This window comes from Pecten maximus, chromosome 19 (assembly GCF_902652985.1).
Source record: "Pecten maximus chromosome 19, xPecMax1.1, whole genome shotgun sequence".
Classification (NCBI taxonomy): domain Eukaryota; kingdom Metazoa; phylum Mollusca; class Bivalvia; order Pectinida; family Pectinidae; genus Pecten; species Pecten maximus.
The window spans coordinates 7671893-7698165 of NC_047033.1; the positions used below are offsets into that span (position 1 = coordinate 7671893).

Here is a 26273-nt window from a genome sequence, read left to right on the forward strand (position 1 = left end):
CCAGTCTTTACACTGAACTGATGAGTGACACAGAGCGGAGTTATAATGATTATGTAATGTTGACAAATATTGACCAAACTTTGCACCAAAAATGACAACTCGCTTAATTCGAACACTCGGATAACTCGAAGTTTTCTCGTGGTCCCATCGACTTCGAGTTAACGAAGTTCTACTGTCGATACAAATTTTGTATAGTAACATTAAATTAAATCTATACAAAATGAGGTGACCTACATAGCTTAAATTCTTATAGTATCTCACATTTTTTGTTTAAAATGTGTAATTTATGTGTTTTATGGATGCACTGGAATAAGAAAATTGCCATATATTTGGAATTTGATTGATGAACTTGGTTGATAAGAAAGACTTTTATGGGAATAAAGTTTGATAAAACCCCCAGGATTTTTCCATTTCAATACAATGCTAATTTTCATCTATGATAATTCTAATGTACCACAGATGTAGTTACTATTTACTGTCTTATCAACCATCATTATTAGAATGTGTATACATATTTCAATCATAATCAAAATGTTCTAATTTGCATTTGATGAATATTGCTAAATGAATTACTAATGCAGAGTGGATTCTGCTATTAGGCAGACTTGTATTTTTCCATTAAGATTCTGCAGGTTGTTAAGGTTGTATATAAATCTATAATAATAATACATGTTATGTAGAGTTGATATAGTAGATGCTACCAACAAAATGTTGTAATGAGGAATTTATCTATAATTAGGCAAAACCAATAGCACTTCTATCTCATCATACTTAAGGGATGCATGTAATGCTTTGATATTTAGGCAGATAAATTCTATCTTATGTCTTTTATAGCTTCACATCTTTGTATTTCAAATAGTGAGTGCTTTTATAAGCAAGTAGTGTATTTAATGATAGGAGCATTTTAAGACTGAGTCAAACACAGGTTGCGATAATGACAGAAAAATATTAACACTTATTTTTGTTTTGTTTTCTAAAAAAGATGAAAGATTGATAAAAAGACACAAAACTGATTTGACACAAATAAAAAGTAGACACTTTAAGAGTGACTTGGTGAATATTTAAGATGGATATTTGGGTTTTGAAAATTTTAGACAAGCCTTTTTTAGCTTCACTGGTAACGCACGCCATGTAATTTGATTGATTTCCTTTTATAAATTGTATATAATAAGTTCAAATTTATTTTACTAAAGAAATTCTAAAATGGTATTTTTTTAAAATGTTTAGATATATAATTACACAATAGTCAAATTAAGAAGAAAGATTATTTATTACATTTTTACCAGTGAAATATCAAAAATTATTCATTCTATAAAAGTGATATTTTTCACTAGTGAAAAATATCATATTTATCACTAGTGAAAAATATCACTTTTGCTGATTTGACCAATCAAATTAATGATTAGAAAATACCAAAATAATTGACCAATCAGAAAGCCCGACATATATCTCAGCACCTGGACAGGGGGAACTACATTTTTTGTTTACAAATTATCGCTGTAGGCCTAGTTAGCTGATGATACGGTGTAGGTTTTTCGTTGATAAAAAATGTAATAAACAGAATATCTAACAGTGTCTTCAGTTATACCAAATATATTTCACTCGTGTGGCTAATATTTAGATATTTTTCACTCGTGCTGCGCACTCATGAAAAATATCAAAATATTAGCCCCACTCGTGAAATATATTTGGTATTACTGAAGACACTGTTAGATATCCTCTATATCTTAGTGGAAATTTGCATGTTCAGTCATTAAACTACCTGCTATATTCAATTAGAGTATAATTATTTATAATGTATTAATTCAGACAAAATATTCCATTTCATTGCCTGTTTAACCTCCTTGTTGGAATTACCTAATGTTCCATTGATGCACATATAATACATGTGCATTCATCGTGTCAACAACATTTGTAATGTGATAAAAGTTATTTTTGTTTATAAAATGATAAAATAACTATCCCTTTTTTGTGTATTTGTCATTATAAAAGAGGAATTTGCATGTACATGTATAATAAAACTGATCTATTCATTTGTCGTCAGATTGATATGCATACTGAATTTGAAATTTTAATTAAAGAATTATCTATCACCAATATGTAAAGTATAACCTTCAGTCTGATTTCATCTACATCTATTCTAATAAGACACAAAAAACAATTGTTGTCTTATGTTTTGCTTTTGAATGTTATTAATTAAATAAAAAGAAATTAAATAATGTATGCATATTCATCACAAAAAGTTTATATGCATGAATTATATATATATAAGTATATAATTAAGTTACAAAATGTATCCTCTATACTATTAAAAAATATAATTAGAATGAAAATGTTTCACTTAATTGATAAAAATTTACATCGAGTCAATAAAAGAAAACTTACAAAACTTAATGATAATCCTGTTTATTGATGACAAAGTTATTATGGACATCACAGGACACACATTCAACATTGAGCTAACAGATTATTTATAGAAAATTTTTGATATTTAATGTTAATTACTTATTCTTTCATTGGCATCAAACATAAAGCTATGGTTTGAAGCTGCAGACATTACAGACATATGATGTGACATTTCAGGAAAGTTTGAGCCTTCTTGGACTAGCAGTCACTATCAATTATGTTGACAATTTATATCCAAGGGTTCTGTATAGTTATACCTTTTCTGTGCAAAACAGAATTAAGACTCATTTGGTTTGGGGAAAAAAACCCTGACCAATAACTCAGCAAAACAGAATTCAGACTTTTTTTTTCTTTTTTTTTTAAACTGACCAGTTACTTAAGTTGATGTTTTTTGACAATGACAAATTACAGGTGGTATTGCCCAGATGGTTGTAGGGAGATGTTCAGACCAGGAGGGTAAATTAAATTGCCTTATAATATAGAAATACAGATTCAGCAAAGCCTTTTAACTTAAACCTAACCTGCAGCATCAGTTCAGCCAGATTAAATTACCGGTACCTAGGTAAATTAATTTTGCCTGATCTACCGTTTTTGTTGATGTTGGTGTTTGGAACCATATCACCAATGAAAATTAATTAAAACTATAATCCTAGATGGGCTCCAAATGGATAAATGTTATATATAATGCATGTGAGGAAAACTGGAAGTTTTAGTGATATTTCATGCAACCAATCCCTGACTTTGTTATGATATTTAATTTCACCTTGAAAGGTGTATGTCACCGTTTCATCTTCATACAGAAATTCCAGGTGTATAATCAGTCACGTTTCGGTAAAATTTCCAGACATTTGCACTTATCACCGGTTAGATAAACTGTGGCGCATTCATTTATATAGACTAATTTTTGCCTTGACGTAAGTGAACTAAGGAAGCTACTAGAAGAATTGGCTGATAGTACACAAAAATAGATGAGTAACATTTACCATTATATATCTATTACAAAGTCATCATGACTCTTGGTTGTATATTTTTATGTCTCCATCAACTTTGAAAGATTAGGGAGAGTATGATTGCAGTAGTACCAATAAAATGTATACTGGTTCTTAATTAATTCATGTAATGATTTCTTGTCCATGCAGGCTATTTAGCGTCCGAACTAATGAAGATATTTTGATGAAACTTGGAGGATTAACTTGTATCACTTAAAGCAGATGTGCATGCGGTGCATGGATGAGAAGACAGTAACCTTGACCTCAAGGTCAAAGCAAAGGTCAAATAAGTGCTAATTTTCCAATTACTTGCCAGGGCCATACTGTAACTTCTAAACCATTGAAGAGATTTTGTTGAAGTTTACAGCATACTTGCATCACCTAAAGCTGATGTCATAGCACTGTAGTTTAGTCAGTATGACCTTGACTTCAAGGTTAAATATTAAGTGCAAATTTTTCAGGAATTTCTTCTGGATATGTTGATTAAACTTGTAGCATAGTTGCATCCTATGAAGATAATGTGCAGTGCCCTGCTGTAGGTCACTGTGACCTTGACCTCAATTTCTAAAGTCAAATAAGTGTTATTTTATGTCCCTGACATGAAATGGGGGTAGGGGCATACAGTGTTACCCATATGTCCGTCCCGATGCAATGTATAACCAGCTAATCTCAGGAACTGCCGAGGTTTCAGGAAGTCAAGTTTCAGTGGGGGCATTTACAGTTCTAAGATTGCCATGGCTGGACATTTAAAGATGATCTACTGCCATTGTGGTAATGTGGAGTACATACCAATATATTTTTTTGCCTCAGGGCAGTTGGACACAGCAACCTATGTACCATTTACCTGTAAAACTGACCTGTTGGAACTACATCTATTCCCATTCAGTCAATATCTATCATGATATGTGACACATTGACTGAATGGGAATAGATGTAGTTCCAACAGGTCAGTTTTACAGGTAAATGGTACATATGTTGCTGTGTCCAACTGCCCTGAGGCAAATTTTACCTCAGGCTCTATAATCTTAATTTCTGGATGAGAACAATGTGTACTAATTACGGGTATAAGGCTATAGGTTGGTTTTGGGAAATGGTGAATTTACATTCATTATACCATTTTGAATTACACTGATTTTTTTTGATTTTTTTATTTTAATCTCTTTCTTTACAATTAATTTTTTAAAGCAATGTCTTTATATTTTTGAATATAACAAGATAAGAACTGCATCATTTCTTAATTTGATTTGCATTAATTTTTTTTGAACTTATCATTCAACATTGTACCTCTACATACCGGACACCTGCGTAAACCATCAATACATTTGGTCTCAATGACTTACGGTTTAGACAGCGAGGTTACAATGCAATAAGAAACAGCTTATTTTTACTTTCTAATTTCAGTAAAGAATGACTTCATTTCAATAGAGTTTAATTGTCTTCTTAAACCTGTTAATCAATTTGTTAATGGTTTTACAACTTATCTTGACATTTCCACCTTAATTACACTGGTATTTTGTTTATACATGTAATTTTGGTCTGATTATAAGGCCTCTCAAATGGAGAGCTACAATCCTTTCCTTCAAGTCAGGAGATAATCTTACTGTTCTGTTAATTGGCCTGAGGTTATAACACTGTGACCATGCTTTGCACAGCTTCATCATTTGAAGCCATACAGTGACAGTATTGACACAGGTATTTCTGTGAACCCAGGACAGTACCTGTAGCTGGCTCCTAAAACTCACCTGGCACAGTATCAGGGGTGTCAGGCCAGAGTCAGTCATGCATGACCAATAATAATAACAATTAAACAGATACTGTAATTTATTATGGGAAGTCCAGAACTACATACTTGTGTGTACGTTATGTCAGAGTATTAATTTAACTACGTAATGCTCGTAAATATGTACAGTTGTACATGTATATTTTTCTAATGATACATTTAAATATATAACCTATATAAACTAAAATGATTGTTTATTTTATAATTACTTGCCTGAATTGAGTACATAAAAATGATATATGTAGAGAATGTCTTATATAAAAAACACATAATTCATTAAATACTGTAAACTTTCAATATTTTGAATAATCAATAACATAATTAATAAAGATATATTATCTGAACTTCCTTTACAGTCATGATATATGTACAGAAATAAATATTCTAATTGAAATAATTTTCAATTCCTTAATAAAATGAAATACAATTTACTTACATCTTAATGAAATATGAAATAATAAGCAATTAACTTTCATAGAAACCTGATTATAGCATAAATTGTATAACTGTCTTTTATGGATCTTAATTAATAGATATAGATTTAACATGTAGGCATTATTACCATGTATTAACAATAAAATAGATATTCCTAGTAGACTAAACAAATGTTAATAGTAATATTAACAGAAGAAAAGTAATTTGTAAATATCTATTTAGCATCAAAGTATTAATATATATATATATATGATATAGTCTGATTATAGAACTGGGGTAGGCATGGTGTCTTATAGGACTCCAGGTAGACTCGGAGCTAGTCCACTTGGAGTGCACTCCAAGTTTACCTGGAGTCCAAACGGAATGCACTCCAAGTCCAAATGGAGTGCACTCGGAGTGCACTTGGGTGTATCCTTTAGTCTACACTCAACTGTAGTTGTGCATCCCACATTTTTTTCCTGTAAAAATTCATTTTTCAAAATGGCTGCCGGCTTCTCATTGGTTGAGGCTTATCCGGACAACTCCTCCTCAAGAACTTCTCCGATTTTAATGAAACTTGGTATACATGATCAGTATAACATGTAGTTGTGCATCCCACATATTTTTTCTTCAAAATTCATTTTTCAAAATGGCTGCCGGCTTCTCATTGGCTTGTCCAGACAACTCCTCCTAAAGTACTACTCCGATTTTAACGAAATTTGGTATTCATGATCAGTATAAGATGTAGTTGTGCATCCTACATTTTTTTTTCGAAAAACCAATTTTCAAAATGGCCGCCAACTTCTCATTGGTTGAGACTTGTCCGGACAACTCCTCCTAAAGTACTATTCCGATTTTAACGAAACTTGGTATACATGATCAGTATCACATGTAGTTGTGCATCCCAATTTTTCTTTTCGAAAAAAAACATTTTTCAAAATGGCCCCCGGCTTCTCATTGGTTGAGGCGTGTCCGGACAATCCTAAGGTACTATTCTGATTTTAGCGAAACTTGGTTATATACATGATCAGTATAACACGTAGTTTAACAAATGGGAAATAAATAGTTGCACTCCTGGGTCAGGCAGGGGACTTTGTATTGCTGTTGCAATACTATCCATCCTTGTTTAATTATGATATTTGGTATGCGAGTGGATTTGTATTGTTTGGTATATTACCTTATTAATTCATTATACGGTAAAAATAAAGGATTTGAAAATCCGTCTTCGAATATTAATTATGTAAACTTAAGATTTGGCAACCTATTGAAGACCTTTTCACGGATGCTTTTAAAGGTCTGACCAGTTACATTATATTTTAGTTGTTGGAAAACAATTAAGCTTTAAACTTATATAATATCATTTAATTCCTTTATAAATTTGATCAGTATACACTTAAGGTTGCCATAACACATGGGCAATGTGCAGAAAGACATTGATTTAATTGCTGTTTTATTCTTAATTTTAATGGCGATAATTAAGTTATGAAATAAGTTTCATTTTAGATTTATGGATGACAGCAAATAGTGAAATAGTGTGATCTAATTGTTTCTATATGGGTCTGTATTTGTTCATTAAGATATTCATATTATGTAAAATGACTTGTTTTCGATATACAATGTATATACATTCTAATAATAATGTGACTAACAAAATTAACAGAAACATTAAACAAATGGGAGATAACTCACATTCTTTATAAGGTTAATATGGAAGACTTAGTTATAGATGAATTGCACTGTACATGCTTTATAAAACATTTTCATCTGGTTTCATTTATAAGATGAGATACAATGGCTTTCCTGTGGAATGGAAGTCTGTAATCCACCTGTAATCCACCTGTCTCAACACACGTACCAGTGATCATGCCTTTTTTCCCTGATCAGGTGGTCTATCTATATATTAGCCTTAGACTTGACTCAATGGTAGCATATATTCATACAGTGACAAGGGTTTACAAGACCCTAACTCCTCTGTGCTGTTTTCTAATGTCCTATTGTATGTAATTTGTTAGAACTTTGGGTCTGTGTGCGCCATCTTTCCAGCAAACAGGACCTATTTGTGGACACCTTGTCTCAGTTCCAGCATCCAATGCTGACAGAGTTGATGTGACTCCAGGCCTCAGTATATCTGCATGAGTCTGTGCTTGTGACAGATCTCATGTGAAACTATTTGTTAAGTTGTAGCCATTTTTATACCCCCGCAACGAAGTTAGGGGGGTATACTGGAATCAGGTTGTCCGTCTGTCTGTCTATGCACACATTCCGTACGGACAACTCCTCCTAAACCGATGTGCTGATTCCAATGAAACTTCACACAAATATTAATGATCATGTGTAGATGTGCATGCTAATTTCTTTTTCTCAAAATTATGGTTGCTATGGCAACTGGTCACTATAAACATGTTTTCCGATAAGAACCATAACTTTAAGTTTGTCCAGACAACTCCTCCTAAACCGAAGGGCAAATTTCCATGAAACTAATCGCACAAATATAGAGGACCATGTGTAGATGTGCATGCCACATTCTTTTTCTCAAAATTATGGTTGCTATGACAACGGGTCTCTATAAACAGGTTTTCAGATAAGAACCATAACTTTAAGTTTGTCCGGACAACTCCTCCTAAACTGAAGGACCGATTCCAATGAAACTTCACACAAATATTAATGATAAAGTGTAGATGTGCATGCCACTTTCTTTTTCTCAAAATTATGGTTGCTATGGCAATTGGTCACTGAATTCTCTTTATTGTGAACAACACATATTTCAGAAATATCGGCATGCACTGGTTATCTCAGTTAGCCTCTAATTAACAGTTTCAATTCACCATTGACTCGTGCAGATTGCGGGGACTATTAGTCAGCTATCCTGGCGACAGTTCTAGTTTGCCACAGGTTTCCCTAGCTGCTGGCTATCAGCATGGCTGACACATGTATCTCAGTGACTGAAAGCATCATGTTTACCAAGATTTTTTTAAAGATTCTAATAATGGAAGCAATACCTGACATTATTCTGGAACTTTACAAATTGGATTATGGCAGCTAGACCACCAGCAATATTTCCAGACATTTTGCCCACCAGGTCAATGTATTTGGCATGGTCTGGATTTTTATTACCATATTCATTGCATTCTTCTTCTGCAGAGGACTTTATACTTTGCTCTCTTTAAGGCCAGTAGTTGATTGGCATTGGCCTGGCAGTCTAGCTGTGGTTTAAATTGTCTTCATGATTTAAGTGTCCTCGTCCAGTTTCCTGGAGAGTTTTTGTGCGTTTATGGAGTCTCTATTGGGTTTCCTAGCTGCTGTGGAACCTTTCATTTGCTTCAATTTTTTTTCCAGTTTCTGAATATACAGTGGAACGTTCCTAAACCAATCATGCAATATATATGGTACATGAATACTTGGCCAGTTTAGAGAGTGTTCAATTTGAAGAAGTGATTTATTTTTACCAGTAAAGGATCCTGGAATATTAATATTGATGGGATGATGCTTTTTGTCTTTGAAGCAGTGTTAATATTATGGAAGTTAATGAATACAAAGAATGCAGAATCTATAAAAACTTTAATTACATAAGTAATTAATATATTACTGATTGATAATGTATGCCATAATTTTATCATTTCACAAGGCTGTCATCTGTTCCTCTGGGCCACAATGAGGGGTGTCTTTTTCATTCGAAACTAGAATGATTTTACAAATAAAAATAATAACAATAATTTCAAACTTTAACCAATCATCATGCAGTTCCTTACCGACCTTATTCTGGACATTAATAGTGTATTTTAAAATGAAGCTTGGTCAATGTATTAGATTCCTTATTGTATGCAAATTTGTCAGCTTTAGAAATAACCCGTTTGCAATAGGGCCTCATGGAAATTAGGTGCGAAAAACTACTAGCTCTACTTGTTTTCTTATAGCAAACAGACTTAATGCACCGCTTCAATGTATGATTTGCATTGTTTCATCTTGTCCATTTTGATTAGTTTACAATTAAATCATAATGCTCCTCTAGTTATAGGTGTTATGTACCAAATCACCTACAGCAAACACGAATGCCCCTACAAGACAGTTAAAGCAATATACGGCAACAATCGGCATAGATGTTGATTTCACGGTCCGGCAACAATCGGCATAGATGTTGATTTCACGGTCGGTTGCACCTATCATGTTCACTCAGGTAAGGCAGGTTTACAGAGGAAGTTTTGGGTATGTTTTAACTATTCACAAAACTATAACAAAGAAGGAGGATTCCATACATCTCCATCAGTATCAAGAGAGATTAGTTTTGAGAAGGATTGATTTTGGGAAGTTGTTTGTTTTTGTTTTTTTTTTGCAATTTGCCATCTCAGTTATTAAGAATGTGGTCAATTTGCCATCTCGGTTATTAAGAATGTTGTCAAATTTGCAGGAAACGTCTAAAATAAGACAAGTTTGATGTTGTGATTGTCCAGGTAAGCATTTTTTTTTTTAAAGGTAAATTGAGGTTAATTGTTCTTGTTTAACCCATTTTACCTGGGAAAATATGTACCTGGACAATTCCCAATGTTCCCAATTGGTCTACCTCTGGTTAGGGCTTTTTAAAGATGAGAGGATATCTCTCTTGCCCTTATGCAGGATGCACATTTTAGGTAATCTTATTGGAAGGGTCAGGATTATTATATAATTACCCATAGTCATCGTGCTTCGTCCAGATCTCCATCTGCCGTGCATCAATATTACCCCTGTGCATAAACTTTTCACATTTCGAACTCCTTCTCAAGTTCCACTAGTGGGATTGTGCTCTAACTTGTTTAGCACTTGAGGTGTCTAATCAATTTGAATCAGCTATTGTAACTGGCCAGGTAAGTAATATTTTTCCAATATAAATTAGTTTTTATATCGGACTGATTTAGAATTGGACATCAAAATGCAAAATCTGTAAGAGTATACAGCAATCACAAAACAATCCCTGTGTTTTGCCCGTACTCATGCACTGCTATCATGTTCTTTTCACAGTCTATATATACGGTATCTTTTTAATTACACATTGAAAAATTCAGAGTGTCAGTCATACAGATATAGGTCAGGGCTAATAAGTGGTGGGAGACATGTTGTTAATATATGCATATACCGTGTGATATTTATTCGACAGTGAAATTATGCATTTCCTTATAACCCCTCCTCTCCTTCATGAAGAGACGATTCAGTCTGAAGAAGAAATGGTTCTATTTCTGCAAAAAAGTATATCCTTCAAAGATTGGATGATGTGTGTTATCATTATATTGTGCCTTGTATATATATCGGCATGCAGAGGGAATTCATCTCTCTTTGTGGTATATACATGTATCATTAGTGGGATATATGAAGTTGCAGATTTAAATGGATTCTTTAACGGATTATGTGGATTTCCTGTCAGGTAAATACAATGGATTAATTGTTTCATTTATCTACTGTCTACTTGTTATAAACTTGGAACAATTCAATTTATCTACATGTACTTGTTATAAACTGGGAATAATTTAATTTATCTATCGTCTACTTGTTATAAACTGGGAATACTTTAATTTATCTTCTATCCACTTGTTATAAACTGGGAATAATTTAATTTATCTACTGTCTACTTGTTATAAACTGGGAATACTTTAATTTATCTTCTATCCACTTGTTATAAACTGGGAATAATTTAATTTATCTACCGTCTACTTGTTATAAACTGGGAATAATTTAATTTATCTTCTATCTACTTGTTATAAACTGGGAATAATTTAATTTATCTACCGTCTACTTGTTATAAACTGGGAATAATTTAATTTATCTACCATCTATTTGTTATAAACTTGGAATGATAGTCATTTGTGCATTTTTTGTCTCAGAATCATTGATTATGTGTTTGTATTTTAGTAATATATAAATATGCTTTATGACTGAAGTGTATTTGATAGCAAAGTCTGTTTATTTGATTTGTAAATCATAATTTTGTCAAACCTACTTTCAAAGTATCTTGCCAATCCTACATATTTGGTTGGGAGACTTTGAATTGTTACTCTACTCTTTATATCTACATCTTTAATATTGATATACTTTTTTTGTACACACGTGATTTTAATAATCAAATTATTCCTTCAGAAAAAGTAGTTTAAAGTATGCAGTATGAGTCTGTCAAAAGGATCAAACATGTCATGAGGATTTGTCATGTATATGTAATTTGTTGCAATATGTTAAATTTTCCTGTTGTTAAATATTCTGAAGAGATATATTGCAAATTGTTTTTAGAACTGAGATTCTTGCAATCTCAACTCTAGAAAATGAAATCTATATACTGTATGCATGCTTTCTTATCAATAAATGTACACCATATCACCTATGGAAATTTGAAAATCATCACTGCCTTTGAATCCATAGCAAGAGTCACCTGATTTCTCTCGCTCTGTTTAGCACAGCTGTCCCATGTTGAAAGTAATAAATTAAACGTGGGAATTTGGAACAATGGGTGACTTTAATTAAAGTGGATGTGTTGATTATATATGATCAATTAGCTGTTGACTGGTTGTTTAACAATTAAAAAATCAAACTAAACTATTTTTTAAGTTAAAGCTATTTCATCAGCTGAACGTGAGGCATAATATATTGCCTTAACTTAAAATCTTCCAAAGGAAAACATGTTACAGAATTTAAGGAAGTTAAGTAACATATACTTGACTATAAGCTTGATGTTTCCCTTAAATTCTGTAATGCTTTCTGATGGACAATTTTGATTTAAGTTGAGGAATTTGCTTCATTCTTTTTAAACGAATTAAGTCAAATTTGAAAACACAAAATCAACAAGACACTGTTGCTTAATTATGTGTTGCTGAAAAAAGACTGATAAACATTTTTGGACATGGTGTGAAAAAAAATGATATATTTTATAAATCTTTTTCACATTTTATTTAAGATTATTGCCTATATAGCTTATATAATGCTTTAAATTACAGCCAAAACAGATTTAGGATTAATTACTGACTGGAATTTTATAATTATATTACGTTTCTGAAAATTGTTGACGATCAGTATTAATTGATTAATAATTTTGTAACAGCTAGGTGCCTTCAAAACAGGGTGTGCAGGGGTTAAAAATCTACGAATACTCAATGTTTGGATTAAAAAATATGGTATTAATTAAAGTTTAAAGTTGCTGATTCATTGGGATGTGGTTGAGAAAATGACATGGTTTCTGTCATATGTATTTTTGGGAACATGTACTTATCATAGGTGGTGATGCGTCCTGGCGGAGTGGTCAAGGTGTCTCCACACCTTATCACTAGCCCTCCACCTCTGGCTCGTGAGTTTGAATCCCATGTAGGGCAGTTGCCTGGTGGGGCCGCGGTGGCCGATTGATTAAGGTGTCCCGACACTTTATCACTAGCCCTCCACCTCTGGATCATGAGTTCGAATCCCACGTGGGGCAGTTGCCTGGTACTGACCGTAAGCTGGTGGTTTTTCTCCAGATACTCTGGCTTTCCTCCACCTCCAAAAAACCTGGCACATCCTTCAATGACTCTGGCTGTTAATAGGACATTAAACAAAATAGACCATAAACCACACTTATAAGTTACTTTGAAAGCTGACATGAATTTGAATGCTGTTGTTTCTCACTGTAATGGCTGCCACAGCTAAAGGAAGCACGAAAATTAAGAAATATATAACTACTCGCACAAATTGCATTTAAATTTGTTGCATATGACAATCTTAAGTTATTCATATCTGGGAGTATGATAGAGTATCTAACAGTTTTTCTATCATATGAATAATTTCGAATATGTAACTTTGGTAACTTTGAAGAATTCAACATTTTGAAATGTTGTTTCTGCAATTGGCCACCTTTTAATCTTCCAAAACAGGATGCAAGGGGGTTTAAAAACCTAAAATACTCCAAGTTTGATCGTATTACAATATATAGTAACTTAATAGTAAACTGATCATACCTTGGAATATGATGGAGTACATCAGGCTATGATGGAGAACATATCACAAGTTCCTAGTCAGATATAGTATGAAGAACAGTACTACATGTATGTAATGGCCGCCACATTACTTGTTCGTGGTTAAAGGCCCATGCTGCCATTATTTTACGTTACTTGTGACACATTTGTAGGTTTGATTTTTCTATCATGATTATGATAGAGTATAATAGTTAGGAATTTGTAGCAAATATACTGGAAGGAAAAGATCAAAGGTATTTTACTTTAATGCACTGAAGCGATTGGCTGAGAGGTGCAGTGAGTGACGTGGTATAATTTGTGGGCGTGTTCATCATCATTTACATGTACATGTAATTTTGCCAAGTATTGGACATTTCTAATTCTGATGTATAGACCTAATGAAGAGCAAGGGATTGCAACCTATGCTGTCCAGCGTAGCAGTCATCTCAAAAGTATTTTGCTGACAGAATTTTGTTTGAATTACCCATATACCGGTACCTTGTCGGAAGTTCAGGAAACACTAAATACTATAAAGACACATCATATCGGCACTCCAGTCATTTAGAAGTATGGGTATGTATTTTGACAGTTTAAGTTTGTTACTGCTATTCCTTGAAAGAAAAATATATCCACTGAGGGATTGAGATTTGGCGATCTCAACCTAAGGGAGTTTTGGTGCAAAAAATTATAACTGTACATCCTCAAGAGTTTGACTGGCACTATGATTGGGATTCAGAGCCATATTTGATTCTGTTGTCACATACATTCATCAATATAAAAAAAAGACGCGATGGCCATGAAAACTATGAGAATATCTCAATATACTACCTCAATATATTCTTGGAAATACCAGTTCATGGTAAGATAAAATAGCGTCCTTTCCACCCTTGTGCAAAATTAACTCACGGATAGGATATACCTTTGCACTTCTCAAGCTCTTTAGTTCAAACGGGTTTCATTGAATATTTGAAATCGTTATGTTTTTGTCAACATGATAGTTTCTTTATATAAAAGCAATCTACATTGTCCATTATCAGTTTTGAAAATACGTCTATTGTTTATTTAATAATCATGTTTAATATATAGATGATTAAGAAAGAGAAAGGTTCCGAATAATGTGTGTTTTAGCCAAGGGACTTGATGCAAATTCCCAACAAAAATTACGGTGAATGCATGCATACATCTATGACATGGACCATTGGTAGGGAAATCGGTCCGCAGTTATAAATCACTGATTTTAACATGGATGTGTGCAAGTACAGGAATGGAATGTGCTTTTGAGTTAACCCCTTGTATTACTGGGCTCAGTGTTAAGTCTCTGTAATTTTATTATTTTTATATTATGCTCTTTCCTAGCTTCATGTAGGTCTGACACTTGATAATGAAGATTACTAATTTTCTTCAAATGTATAATTAATGACAAACGTTGGAAAGTCCATGTGGAAAAACATGTTAAGAACATTAATAAATAACCTTCCTTCAGACGGTACAGAATTAATTCTCATGACTCTTGCTTGTTCCCTGGGGGAGTGCAATTAAGCTCAAGTGCAGCTTGATTGTATAACGTACTAAATCATATCAACCTTGGCTGAATTCCTTACCTACTGCATTTTTAACTCTGCTAATCTACATGTACATTATTCAATACATACTTGGTACATATGTACATAAGATATTTAACCAGAGACATAGAGAGATTTAAAATTGACCTGCTCTCAGGTTGAAAACAAATTCACTGATTCCAGCATTTCTAGAAATTGATTACCACAAAAACTGATGATCTCTAACAAAATATGATCATGCTTGTATAACTGCAAGCCGATCCCTTGGCAGGGATCTGAACAGCTATATATGTCCTTGTTTGATTTTAATCTATTACCTAATATAAACAGTGAGTCAAATTTAAGTCAAAGGAAATTGCTGACTGCAAATTATATGCATGGTACCAAGCGGCTGATCATAATGACATATCCCAAAATGGGAAAGTATTTATAATATACTTACAGAGTGCTTTCAAATTCATATAACCATTGAAATGATCATGTCAGCAATGCAGACCCCATGGGTCTCTTATTTGAGTTGGTTCCTAACTTTCGATCTTTAAGCAATCGTTTTTTGTCTTGCATGCAACAATTAAATTCCCAAACCATGGCTATGGCGTAACTAATTCCCACTGTGACACTGATGGCTGCCGCCCCATATAATCAACATTGACCTTAGTTTTTATTAGATCTTGATGTTGTTCAAAAAGTATAAGCCCAAGTGAATTTACCTAAACATATGGTATATATACAATGTAGTCAGATGACATAGTGGATATCTCAACACAACCCTCATTTATGGAATATTGTAAATTAAGGAATGCAAGGAATCTGAACTTTAAGTCTGTGTTTAGCTCAGTTTCTCAATAAGTATCCATGTTAGTTCAACCAAACATAGAATATAGTTCAATTGTCAGGCAGGTATGGACATCTCAACACACTTAGAGTGATTTCATTTATCATAAAATTTTATTCCCCGCCAAGTAATGGGGGGAGAGTGATTTCATTTATGATAAAATTTTATTCCCCCGCCAAGTAATGGGGGGGCATATAGTGTTACATCATGTCTGTACTGACCTTACTGTTGCATCACATTGTGTTGCATGGCGTCTTGTCCCCTTCCCTCCCCTCCCGTCCCAATGCAATATGTTACAAAATCGCTAATCTCAGGAACTGCTATTTTGACAGGTTGTCAAAGGGCAGCGGGGACATATTTTCTAGTTGTAAAAAACATTCAAATTGCTTTATTTTCGTTTAAAAAATATACAAATTCTTGTTGGTAAAGTTTCTAAGCTCGGATAGGATTCTCTCTGCAACCACTAAACATGTACAGAGAATGGGTAATAATTGTTTTTTTGAAAAATGGCATATTTTCTCCGAAAAATCTTGATGCTGAGAATATTTGAATGGTTAAGGCATAGTATTTTTTTTCCAACAAAGCAAATGATGGGACAAAGATCACTCAATTTTCATGACAAATGGTTCATTATTTCCTTACCATGCTACCATGTCATACATATCCCTTAAAAACCTTATATTCTAATTAGTTAATTTAAATCTTTATTGCTTCTCTAATTGATTTACAAATTTTATTATTGCCTAATTGGAATAAAAGCTATAATAAATCAGATGTATTTTCTTCTCACTCTTCAGAAATAGTGAATTTTGGGATAAAAATGAATACAAATCTTTACAGGTGAATTTGGAGAATTTAAGTGATTCTTGCAAAATTTTATATTTGTTTCGTAATGCATCAATATTTACACATATCTTTTATAGATATGTTTGCTCGGCGCCTCCATACTGTGGAGATTTTGTTTTGCTGTTTTTAGAAAAAGTATTGAAATTTTAATGAGTTTCTGTGTAATTAGCTTAACTTATATTGGCAACACAGCTAACAGTGAAATGTATGTTGGTGAAATTCTTGTTTTAATGTAACAATTTAAAATCAAAATTGCATTTGGTTGCTTAATTTTATTAACATAATAATTAACAAATGAATTAAACTTATATTTTGTATTCACAGATTTTTCTGATTTGGAGACGGAACAACTTTTATTGGACATCAACCATCATGAAGGAATAACATCTAAAAATATGCTGATAAACATTACCCAGGATTCCTGTGTGTCTTTATCTAGGTCATCGCCATCACAAGATTCTTCTCCACAGTCTGCACTATCTTATTCATCTTCTTCATCTCCTGTCCCATCCCCATCATCTTCGTCAGACACCAGCAGCCTGAATGTGAACATTTTCTCTATGACAAGGGCCCGTCCTACCTCCACATCATTAGTAAGTACAATAATCACGAATCATAGAGCCAACGCCGTTCTTTTCGTTGAGGTTCCGTAGGTTCCGATATCCTCGCTTGGATACCTCCAGGTATGCAGGGCGATAGAGAAAATGGGTAAATATAGAAGAGACTCCAATCGCAACAAGCTGAGGATGATGTATCTTTATTATTCCGTATCATCCTCAGCTTGTTGCAATTGGAGTCTCTTCTATATTTAGTAAGTACAAGATAACATGCCCTGTTTAGGCCATTACATCTGGGTACAATGAAAACCTGCTAATTAACCTGGCTGTAGAGTAAAATAAATTTCTTTGCTATTTCAGAGAATTCCAGATTCCTCAAAGCTTATACCTGTATATAAAAAAAATCCAGTCTTGAAGGCAAGCTGTATCTACCAAAACACTGCCCTAAATTTCACATGTACAATACCAATTACCTTTTCCTAAAGAAAGTGCTTAGCAAATATGAGCGCTACCTACTTGAATATAACAAAAATGTTCAAAAATGTATATAACAAAAACATCCCCTTAACTGGCTTCCTGTATGTAAGAAAGACCTGTCTATACTGACCACCTGTATACAGCATAAAAACTTGCCCTTAAATGGCCTCCTGTATATAACAAAAACTTGCCTTAAATGGCCTCCTGTATATAACAAAAACCTGCCTTAAATGGCCTCCTGTATATAACAAAAACCTGCCTTAAATGGCCTCCTGTATATAACAAAAACCTGCCTTAAATGGCCTCCTGTATATAACAAAAACCTGCCTTAAATGGCCTCCTGTATATAACAAAAACCTGCCTTTAATGGCCTCCTGTATATAACAAAAACCTGCCTTAAATGGCCTCCTGTATATAACAAAAACCTGCCTTTAATGGCCTCCTGTATCTAGCAAAAACCTGTCTGTAAAGATCACCCAGTGTATATAAATAAAATTCTGCGCTTAAATGGCAACCTGTATATACAAAAACCTGTTCTAAATAACAACCTGTATTTAACAAAAACCTGTCTATGAAGACCACCTGTATATACCAAAACATTCTATAAAAGTCACCTGTTTTTAATACAATAAAACACTTTCAAAATTTGTGTTTCGATTTTATTTCTGTTTTGAAAATTTTACAGATGAGTGGTCAAAGTAAACAACTGTATACAACAGAGCTTGAAGTGATTTGTCGTATCTGTGGGGACAAAGCATCAGGATTCCACTATGGGGTACACTCCTGTGAGGGCTGTAAGGTAAGGACCATACCTGTTACATCGTGGGGTTTCACTATGGGTACACTCCTGTGAGGGCTGTAAGGTAAGGACCATCCCTGTTACATCATGGGGTTTCACTATGGGGTACACTCCTGTGAGGGCTAGCTGTAAGGTATGGACCATCCCTGTTACATTGTGGGGTTTCACTATGGGTACACTCCTGTGAGGGCTGTAAGGTAAGGACCATCCCTGTTACATCGTGGGGTTTCACTATGAGGTACACTCCTGTGAGGGCTGTAAGGTAAGGACCATACCTTTTACATCTGTGGTTTCCACTATGCGGTTACCACTTCCTGTGAAGCTGTAGGTAAGGACCATCCCTGTTACATCGTGGGTTCCCACTATGGGGTACCGTCCTAGGTGAGGGCTGTAAGGTAAGGACAATCCCTGTTACTATCGTGGGGTTTCACTTATGGGGTTACCACTCCTGTGAGGGCTGTAAGGTAAGGACCATCTCCTGTTACATCGTGGGGTTTCAATGGGGGGCATCCTGTGAGGGGTGTAAGGTCCCCCTCCCTGTTACATGTGGGGTTTCACTAGGGGCACTCCTGTGGACTGTAAGGTAAGGCCATTCCGTTTCATCGTTGGGGTTTCACTATGAGGAACTCCTGTGAGGGTTGTAAGGAAAGGAACCCTCCCCCTTTAAAAGTGGGGTTTTTTCTTTGGGGTACTCCTGTGAGGTGTAAAAGGGAAGGGCCTCCCGTTTTTATGTGGGGTTTTCCCAGGGGGGCACTCCTGTGGGGCTGAAGGTAAGGACCATCCCGTTACATCGTGGGGGTTTTACTATGGGTACACTCCCGTGGGCTGTAAGGTAAGGACCATCCCTTTTCTCTTTTCACTAAATTTAAAATCCCTTACTTTCCCCCCTTTTTTCTTTTATTCTTGGGGCACTATGATCACTCCTTAGACTTATAAACCCCCCAAAAGGGGCCCCCCTTTTCACCCGGGGGGAAAAAACCTTGAGGGCTGTAAGGTAAGGACCATCCCTGTTACATCGTGGGGTTTCACTATGGGGTACACTCCTGTGAGAGCTGTAAGGTAAGGACCATCCCTGTTATATCGTGGGGATTCCACTATGAGGTACACTCCTGTGAGGGCTGTAAGGTAAGGACCATCCCTGTTATATTCGTGGGGTTTCACTATGGGGTACACTCCTGTGAGGGCTGTAAGGTAAGGACCATCCCTGTTACATCGTGGGGTTTCACTATAGGGTACACCCCTGTGAGGGCTGTAAGGTAAGGACCATTCCTGTTATATCGTGGGGTTTCACTATGGGTACACTCCTGTGAGGGCTGTAAGGTAAGGACCATCCCTGTTACATCGTGGGGTTTCACTATGGGGTACACTCCTGTGAGGGCTGTAAGGTAAGTAACCATCCCTGTTACATCGTGGGGTTTCACTATGGGGTACACTCCTGTGAGGGATGTAAGGTAAGGACCATCCCTGTTATATCGTGGGGTTTCACTATAGGGTACACCCCTGCGAGGGTTTTAAGGTAAGGACCATCCTTGTTATATCGTGGGGTTTCACTATGGGGTACACTCCTGTGAGGGCTGTAAGGTATAAGGACCATAAATGTTATATCTCTGTTATATCTTGGGGTTTCACTATGGGGTACACTCCTGTGAGGGCTGTAAGGTAAGGACCATCCCTGTTACATCGTGGGGTTTCACTATGGAGTACACTCCTGTGAGGGCTGTAAGGTAAGGACCATCCCTGTTACATCGTGGGGTTTCACTATTGGGTACACTCCTGTGAGGGCTGTAAGGTAAGGACCATCCCTGTTACATCGTGGGGTTTCACTATTGGGTACACTCCTGTGAGGGCTGTAAGGTAAGGACCATCCCTGTTACATCGTGGGGTTTCACTATGGGGTACACTCCTGTGAGGGCTGTAAGGTAAGGACCATCCCTGTTACATCGTGGGGTTTCACTATGGAGTACACTCCTGTGAGGGCTGTAAGGTAAGGACCATCCCTGTTACATCGTGGGGTTTCACTATGGGGTACACTCCTGTGAGGGCTGTAAGTTAAGGACCATCCCTGTTATATCGTGGGGTTCCACTATGGGGTACACTCCTGTGAGGGCTGTAAGGTAAGGACCATCCCTGTTACATCGTGGGGTTCTACTATAGGGTATACTTTTGTGAAGGATATAAAGTCAGTACCATCCCTGTTATATTGTGAGATTTCGCTAACTTAAATTGTTGTGTACACTAGCTCTTATATAGTACGTAAGTTCATTAAAGGTTAATTGCATGTTATCAAGCTTCAGAAGTGATACATGGAATGAGTGAGGACTGTAAGCCGCATTTCACTCTTGTAACTTCAGTATTGTGATCTGCTAAACGAAAGGACCATTAGTTGCTGTCTGATTTTGCTCTGGTTTATTAGTCCCCTGCCGTTTGAAATACATGGGGACTATAAGTTTACCCTCCGTCCTTCCATCTGTCCGTCCGTCTGTCTGTCTGTCCGATTTTAACGAAACTTGGTATACATGATAAGTATAACATGGAGTTGTGACAATGAAAAGAAATGGCAATGACATTAAATCAAAGCTACAACTGGGGTCAAAGATAAACCCTCAAATGGCTATTCTTTTGATTAACTGCAAGGCCTAGAATCAAAATATTTGGCTTGTATGTTCCTGGGATGTTGCCAGACAAAGAGTTTGAAGAAGAAAATTCCCTTGACCCTTGTATATAATTATTCATTGGTTTAAATTTGGTAAAACAAAACAGAAAATACATCTTTTGATTAATTTAAAGGCAGCTAATTGCCAGAGAAATGAATACCAGGCAAGTAGGTGTGGCCTCTAGGTTTTCATTTCATATTTAAGCCAAATTCATGAAATTTGCAGTTTACTCATGAAAATTCCCTTCCCAATTCTCCAATTTTCTTTCCAAAGTGAGGCATAAAAGTCCCAAAAATGTGAAAAAAAGCTGTGACCAAAAATACTATATAGCTCCTCAAATAGGGAATATTGTTATAAGTTATTTAAATGGGTTAATATTAATCATCATGATGTGGTTTGTTACAGGGATTTCTTCAGGCGAACATTGAAGAAGAAGTTGACATATGAAGCATGTAAGAATGGAAAACAATGCAAGTTAGACACAGCATCGCGGAACAAGTGCCAGGCCTGCCGTTTTCAAAGGTGTCTCAATGCAGGAATGTCTCCGAACGGTAAACTTCTTATACAACTTTTTAGATTAGGGTGCCCTTTAGTAATCACTGTTTCTGTTCTGACTATGACTTTGGTTATTGACCAATTAACATGAAACTCGGGTTCAAAAGTCAGATCAAATTTGGGACCATTTCACTAGATGAACATTTTGTTATGACATAATTAAGCAAAGATATAAAGAATTAAGCACGCATGTGGGTTAATGTTGCATTTATAATTAAAAAGAACAAAAAACGTCATGTTTTAATATAAATTCAATATTTAATGATTTCCCGGTTAGTTCTGTTTGTTTTCTTGATCGGATTTTAATGTTAGGTGTCCAACGTCTTTATCGGGATGTTTTCGTCGTTCCTCGTGTTCTCACGTGGTCACGTGACCGGCACGAAGGACTACATTAACACTTGGTCGGTAAATATGGCCAGAGCACCCGACCAACGTATTTTGTCGTACAAACAAATATGATACACTTATTCATCGTGCTAAGAAACCGAGAAAAAGTGCTGTACATTCTTCTATTTATTCAAGTATGGTTACATAACGGCGTTATAAACTGGTGTTAATTGAAGAAGTGCCGATTAATTGACTACTTTTTAAGTAATTTTGACGATGTTTGTCATTTTTGTAAGAATGTACAGCACTTTTCGTTGGTCTCATACAATTACCTTCACGCTTTTACCTGTTTCATAAGTATTGATTTAGGGTAGTCGGGTGCTCTAGGACGATTCATAGAGCAAGTGTTAATGTTCATTCTACAATATTGGAACTCTTCAGTGTTTTAAGTATCGAAATCGGCATATAGAAACGAACAAACGTTAATAAACGAATGCAATGGATCGGAATTAATTCAATTAATTATTTACAGATGATTTCCAAAGACATAAGGTATAGTTAGAAGTTTTCGGCTGTACACATGCAAGTTTGTAAATTCGTCACTATGATAAAACCACCGTCCTCGTCGTTGCCATGACAGCCGATCGAAGCTGCGATCACGAATGCACTGACAAAGTGAAAGTTGAAGTATTTTTCGCAACATGCCGTTTAAACTTAAAATTACATTCACAACTCATATTGATTGGGGTTGTTTAATCATACCTGATCAATTGAATTATCAGAAAACTAACAAAAACACTAAAAAACACAGAATGAAGCCTTCGTGTCAGGCAGTGCAGACACAACGCGGGATCTGTAAACACTGTGACGTCATTAGAATGTACAAGTTGCAACAATGTACAACAATGTATATTTTACATGAATACACTAATGAGCAACAAAACGGGACGCAACATTAACCCACATGCGCAAGGAGTCAACTGACCAAAGGTCAAGGTCATGGGACCAGACGTCATGCTCAAGCTTTGTAGATTTTCATGAATGAACATTTTGTTGTGACACAATGAAGCAATGCTGCCCGGATTTTATCAAGGTCAGTAAGTCAAAGTCAAGGTCAAATTTGTTTTTTTTCACTGGTGAACATTTTGGTTAAGACAGTTTAAAGCAAGGTTGGTTAGAATTAAACAAGGAGTCAACTGGCCAAAGGTTAAGGTCATCAGGTCAGAGATCAAGGTCATTTGGGTCCAAAGCTCAAGGACAGTGTGGATCTGTGACCATGATCCTGGCTATATATATATATATATAGTGGATGAGGGTTATTAAGGTTTAAATCAATTAAAGCAAACTTATATGGATGTTGAAGGAAACAAGAGTCACATCATTGTACACGTATGATTTACATTTTGCTTCCTTGCTGTGTTTTAAGCTCATCTTAGATCTTCAAAGAAAAGGGGAGAGCTTATGTTGTCACCCCGGCATCGGCGTCTGCATTGGTTTTCAGATGTTAAGTTTTTGGTGCAAGTGTGCTGAAAGGTATAGTAATTTATGGTAAAATGGTCCCTATGGGGGTTAAACTATCCCCTTCCTGAGTCGACCTAAAAGAATTTTTGGGGAACAAACAGATTTTTTTTAATTTTTGACTTAGTTTTTGCATTAAGTTTTTGGTGCAAGTGTTGAAAGGTATTAATATGTCACTTTATAATTGTACTAGGGTGCTTATATTTGGCAATTGAATCCCTCTGGAGTAAGACTATCCCTTCCTGGAGAATAACTAAAAAAAAAAGTTTTTTTCTTTTCATTTTTTTTTTTAATTTTTGGACTTAGAAGATCTATTCTGCGTTAAAAGTTTGTTGCAAGTGTTGAAAGGCATAGTAATACATGGTATTAGGGTCCCTGTGGGGATTAAACTATCCCTTGCTGGAGTTAAACTGAAATATTTTTTTAGGAGGGGAAATCAGATTAAAAAAAATAAATCGTGAAGGTGTTGAAAGCTATTAACACATTTATCTGATCAAGTAAACAAATTAGATATTATTTTTGCAATTTGCGAAACCACACCAATTAATATATTTTAATTATTTATTGACAAACATTTGCGGGAAGAGCTATGCTGTTCTCCAACTGCTCTTGTTTGAAGCTGAAATGTCTTATGTTTGGAACCAGAAAAGTTAAAGGAAGGTGTGGACTTCTTTGCATGATATTGAGTGGCTGATCTGAAACTTGGAAAGTATTAGTGATACCAGTTGAATTGGAGTGTTTTGTCATAATCACTGAAAGGGCCTGTTTCCAAAATGGCCCCTTCTCTGATTCAAATTTCCTGTTGGTGGTGCATTGCCCATACCGTTGTGGTCACAAATCTATAAAGTATAAAGATTTAGGTCACTTGGTTTGTCTTTTATGGCTCCTCAAAATTGTACCTTTCAGAAGTTGTCTAAGTGTTGATAAAATGTGCATGTTATGTAAAATATTAATGAAAATCTAATCAAATGATGGTCACCGTAAAGAATACATTCATGGCATGATTGTGACAAAAAATCCTGTTTCCTTCGCGCCATTTGGCTGTTTTATGGAAGAAACAATCTCAAAAATGCCATTTTCGATGATAACATTTTAGACACAAAAACTGTGTTTTTTAGAGAATACACCCTTTTATGGGCGTTGGATGCAAACCAATTTTTATCCTATTAAACAGTACGTAATATGCTATTGGTGAGAGGAAAAATCATCAACATGTAAGTGGTGGAACATTTTCAAATCTTGGGTTGAATTAGCCTATGGTTGAATTGCCGATTTTCGACTTTCTTTAGATAATTAACAAAAACACGAGAGTATTTGCTTGGTATGTTGAGAATATGTACACAGATATGAAAAAAAGTGAGAGAAACAATTTTTCATAAAAAAAATCCAAGATGGCTTCTTCACAAGTCCCCGTGGTTGAAGACATTGGCTGACAAATAGACAGAACAACAAACAAAACGTGTTCCTTATGATTTTGGTTGGTTTTCGCATTTACGGGAGTGTTCATAGCTACGGGCGATTGTATAATACCTATATTTATAAGTTTTGTTAGTCACATTGTAACGGGGATCTTTCATATCGAGCCCCAAACATACTTTCGACATATGCACTCCGTTGCCGCATGGAAAACTATTTCAAGTTTTGTCGGAATTTCTTTACCTGTGGTTGTAATGGTCGAGGGTTTTCCAGCGCCCTGTAATACCCAAGGTAGTACAAGATACTGGAGATGTGCGCACACATTCCCATCGTTCTCTCTCCAACTGGGCACTGGCAGTAGTAGTCCTTTATTGGGGCCTCATCATCGGGTGAAACGGTGAACCGTATCCAAACGTTATATTTCGTTTGGCTTTTGTGTCAAAATAAAATAAAATAAAATAAAACAAAACAAAATAAAGTATTTCATATAGATAATCTATCTATTCGATGTGGCGTGGTCAGCAGGCACAAAGAAAGTGAGACAAGTCAGGGTCCCAACCCTGACAGAGCCACAACGCTTTGGAGATGGGACAATAAAACAAGGAAAGTGAGACAAGAATAGCTAGCATCGAGTCAATGATTCCGTAAACGTATAGACAAAGACAAGAAGATACGGATAAATGTACAAGGCCACACGATCAGAAAATTCAAAAGAGGACAACTTGAGATAGAACAGTATTCATGTATCAGGGTGTCCTCAGTGGAAATCTTTATATCGATACTGTTTATTTAGTCGTTAGATATCATAAAACTGTCATGAAAATATCCGCTCTGATATTCAATATAAAATTTTGCATATAATAAGCTATATAATAGGGTTTCAGACAAGGTAAATGTTACTCATTTCCCCTTTTCTTTCAATTTACAACCACATTCATGCGGCGATATGAGAACGTTCCACCACATGGAATTAGCTGATTTTTGGTACACATATGAAACAAGTAAAGCTCTATCCGATTTTGTGATGGAAATTTGCATCCAAAACTATATAATGGGAGAAAATTGCAATTTTATGGCATTTTTCTTCATAATTGTGTCTCTGCAAGTGCATTTTCATCCGAGAAAATTTTTGTTTTATGTTTTATGAATAAACACAATGTTTTGGAAATATTTATCAAAAGAAATTTATACTATGTTGCGA

The 26273-nt window shown here is 35.2% G+C and overlaps 1 protein-coding gene across 1 annotated transcript in view; it reads left to right on the forward strand.

Annotated features, from left to right (window-relative positions):
- LOC117317926 (nuclear receptor subfamily 1 group D member 2-like) overlaps positions 1-26273 on the forward strand; it is a 118776-nt gene that overhangs the window by 77643 nt on the left and 14860 nt on the right. The window contains exons 2-4 of the mRNA XM_033872895.1: positions 17094-17362; positions 18489-18602; positions 21662-21807. Of these exons, the coding sequence (XP_033728786.1) occupies positions 18574-18602; positions 21662-21807 (175 nt within the window). The 5' untranslated portion in view covers positions 17094-17362; positions 18489-18573. The remainder of the gene's footprint in view (positions 1-17093; positions 17363-18488; positions 18603-21661; positions 21808-26273) is intronic.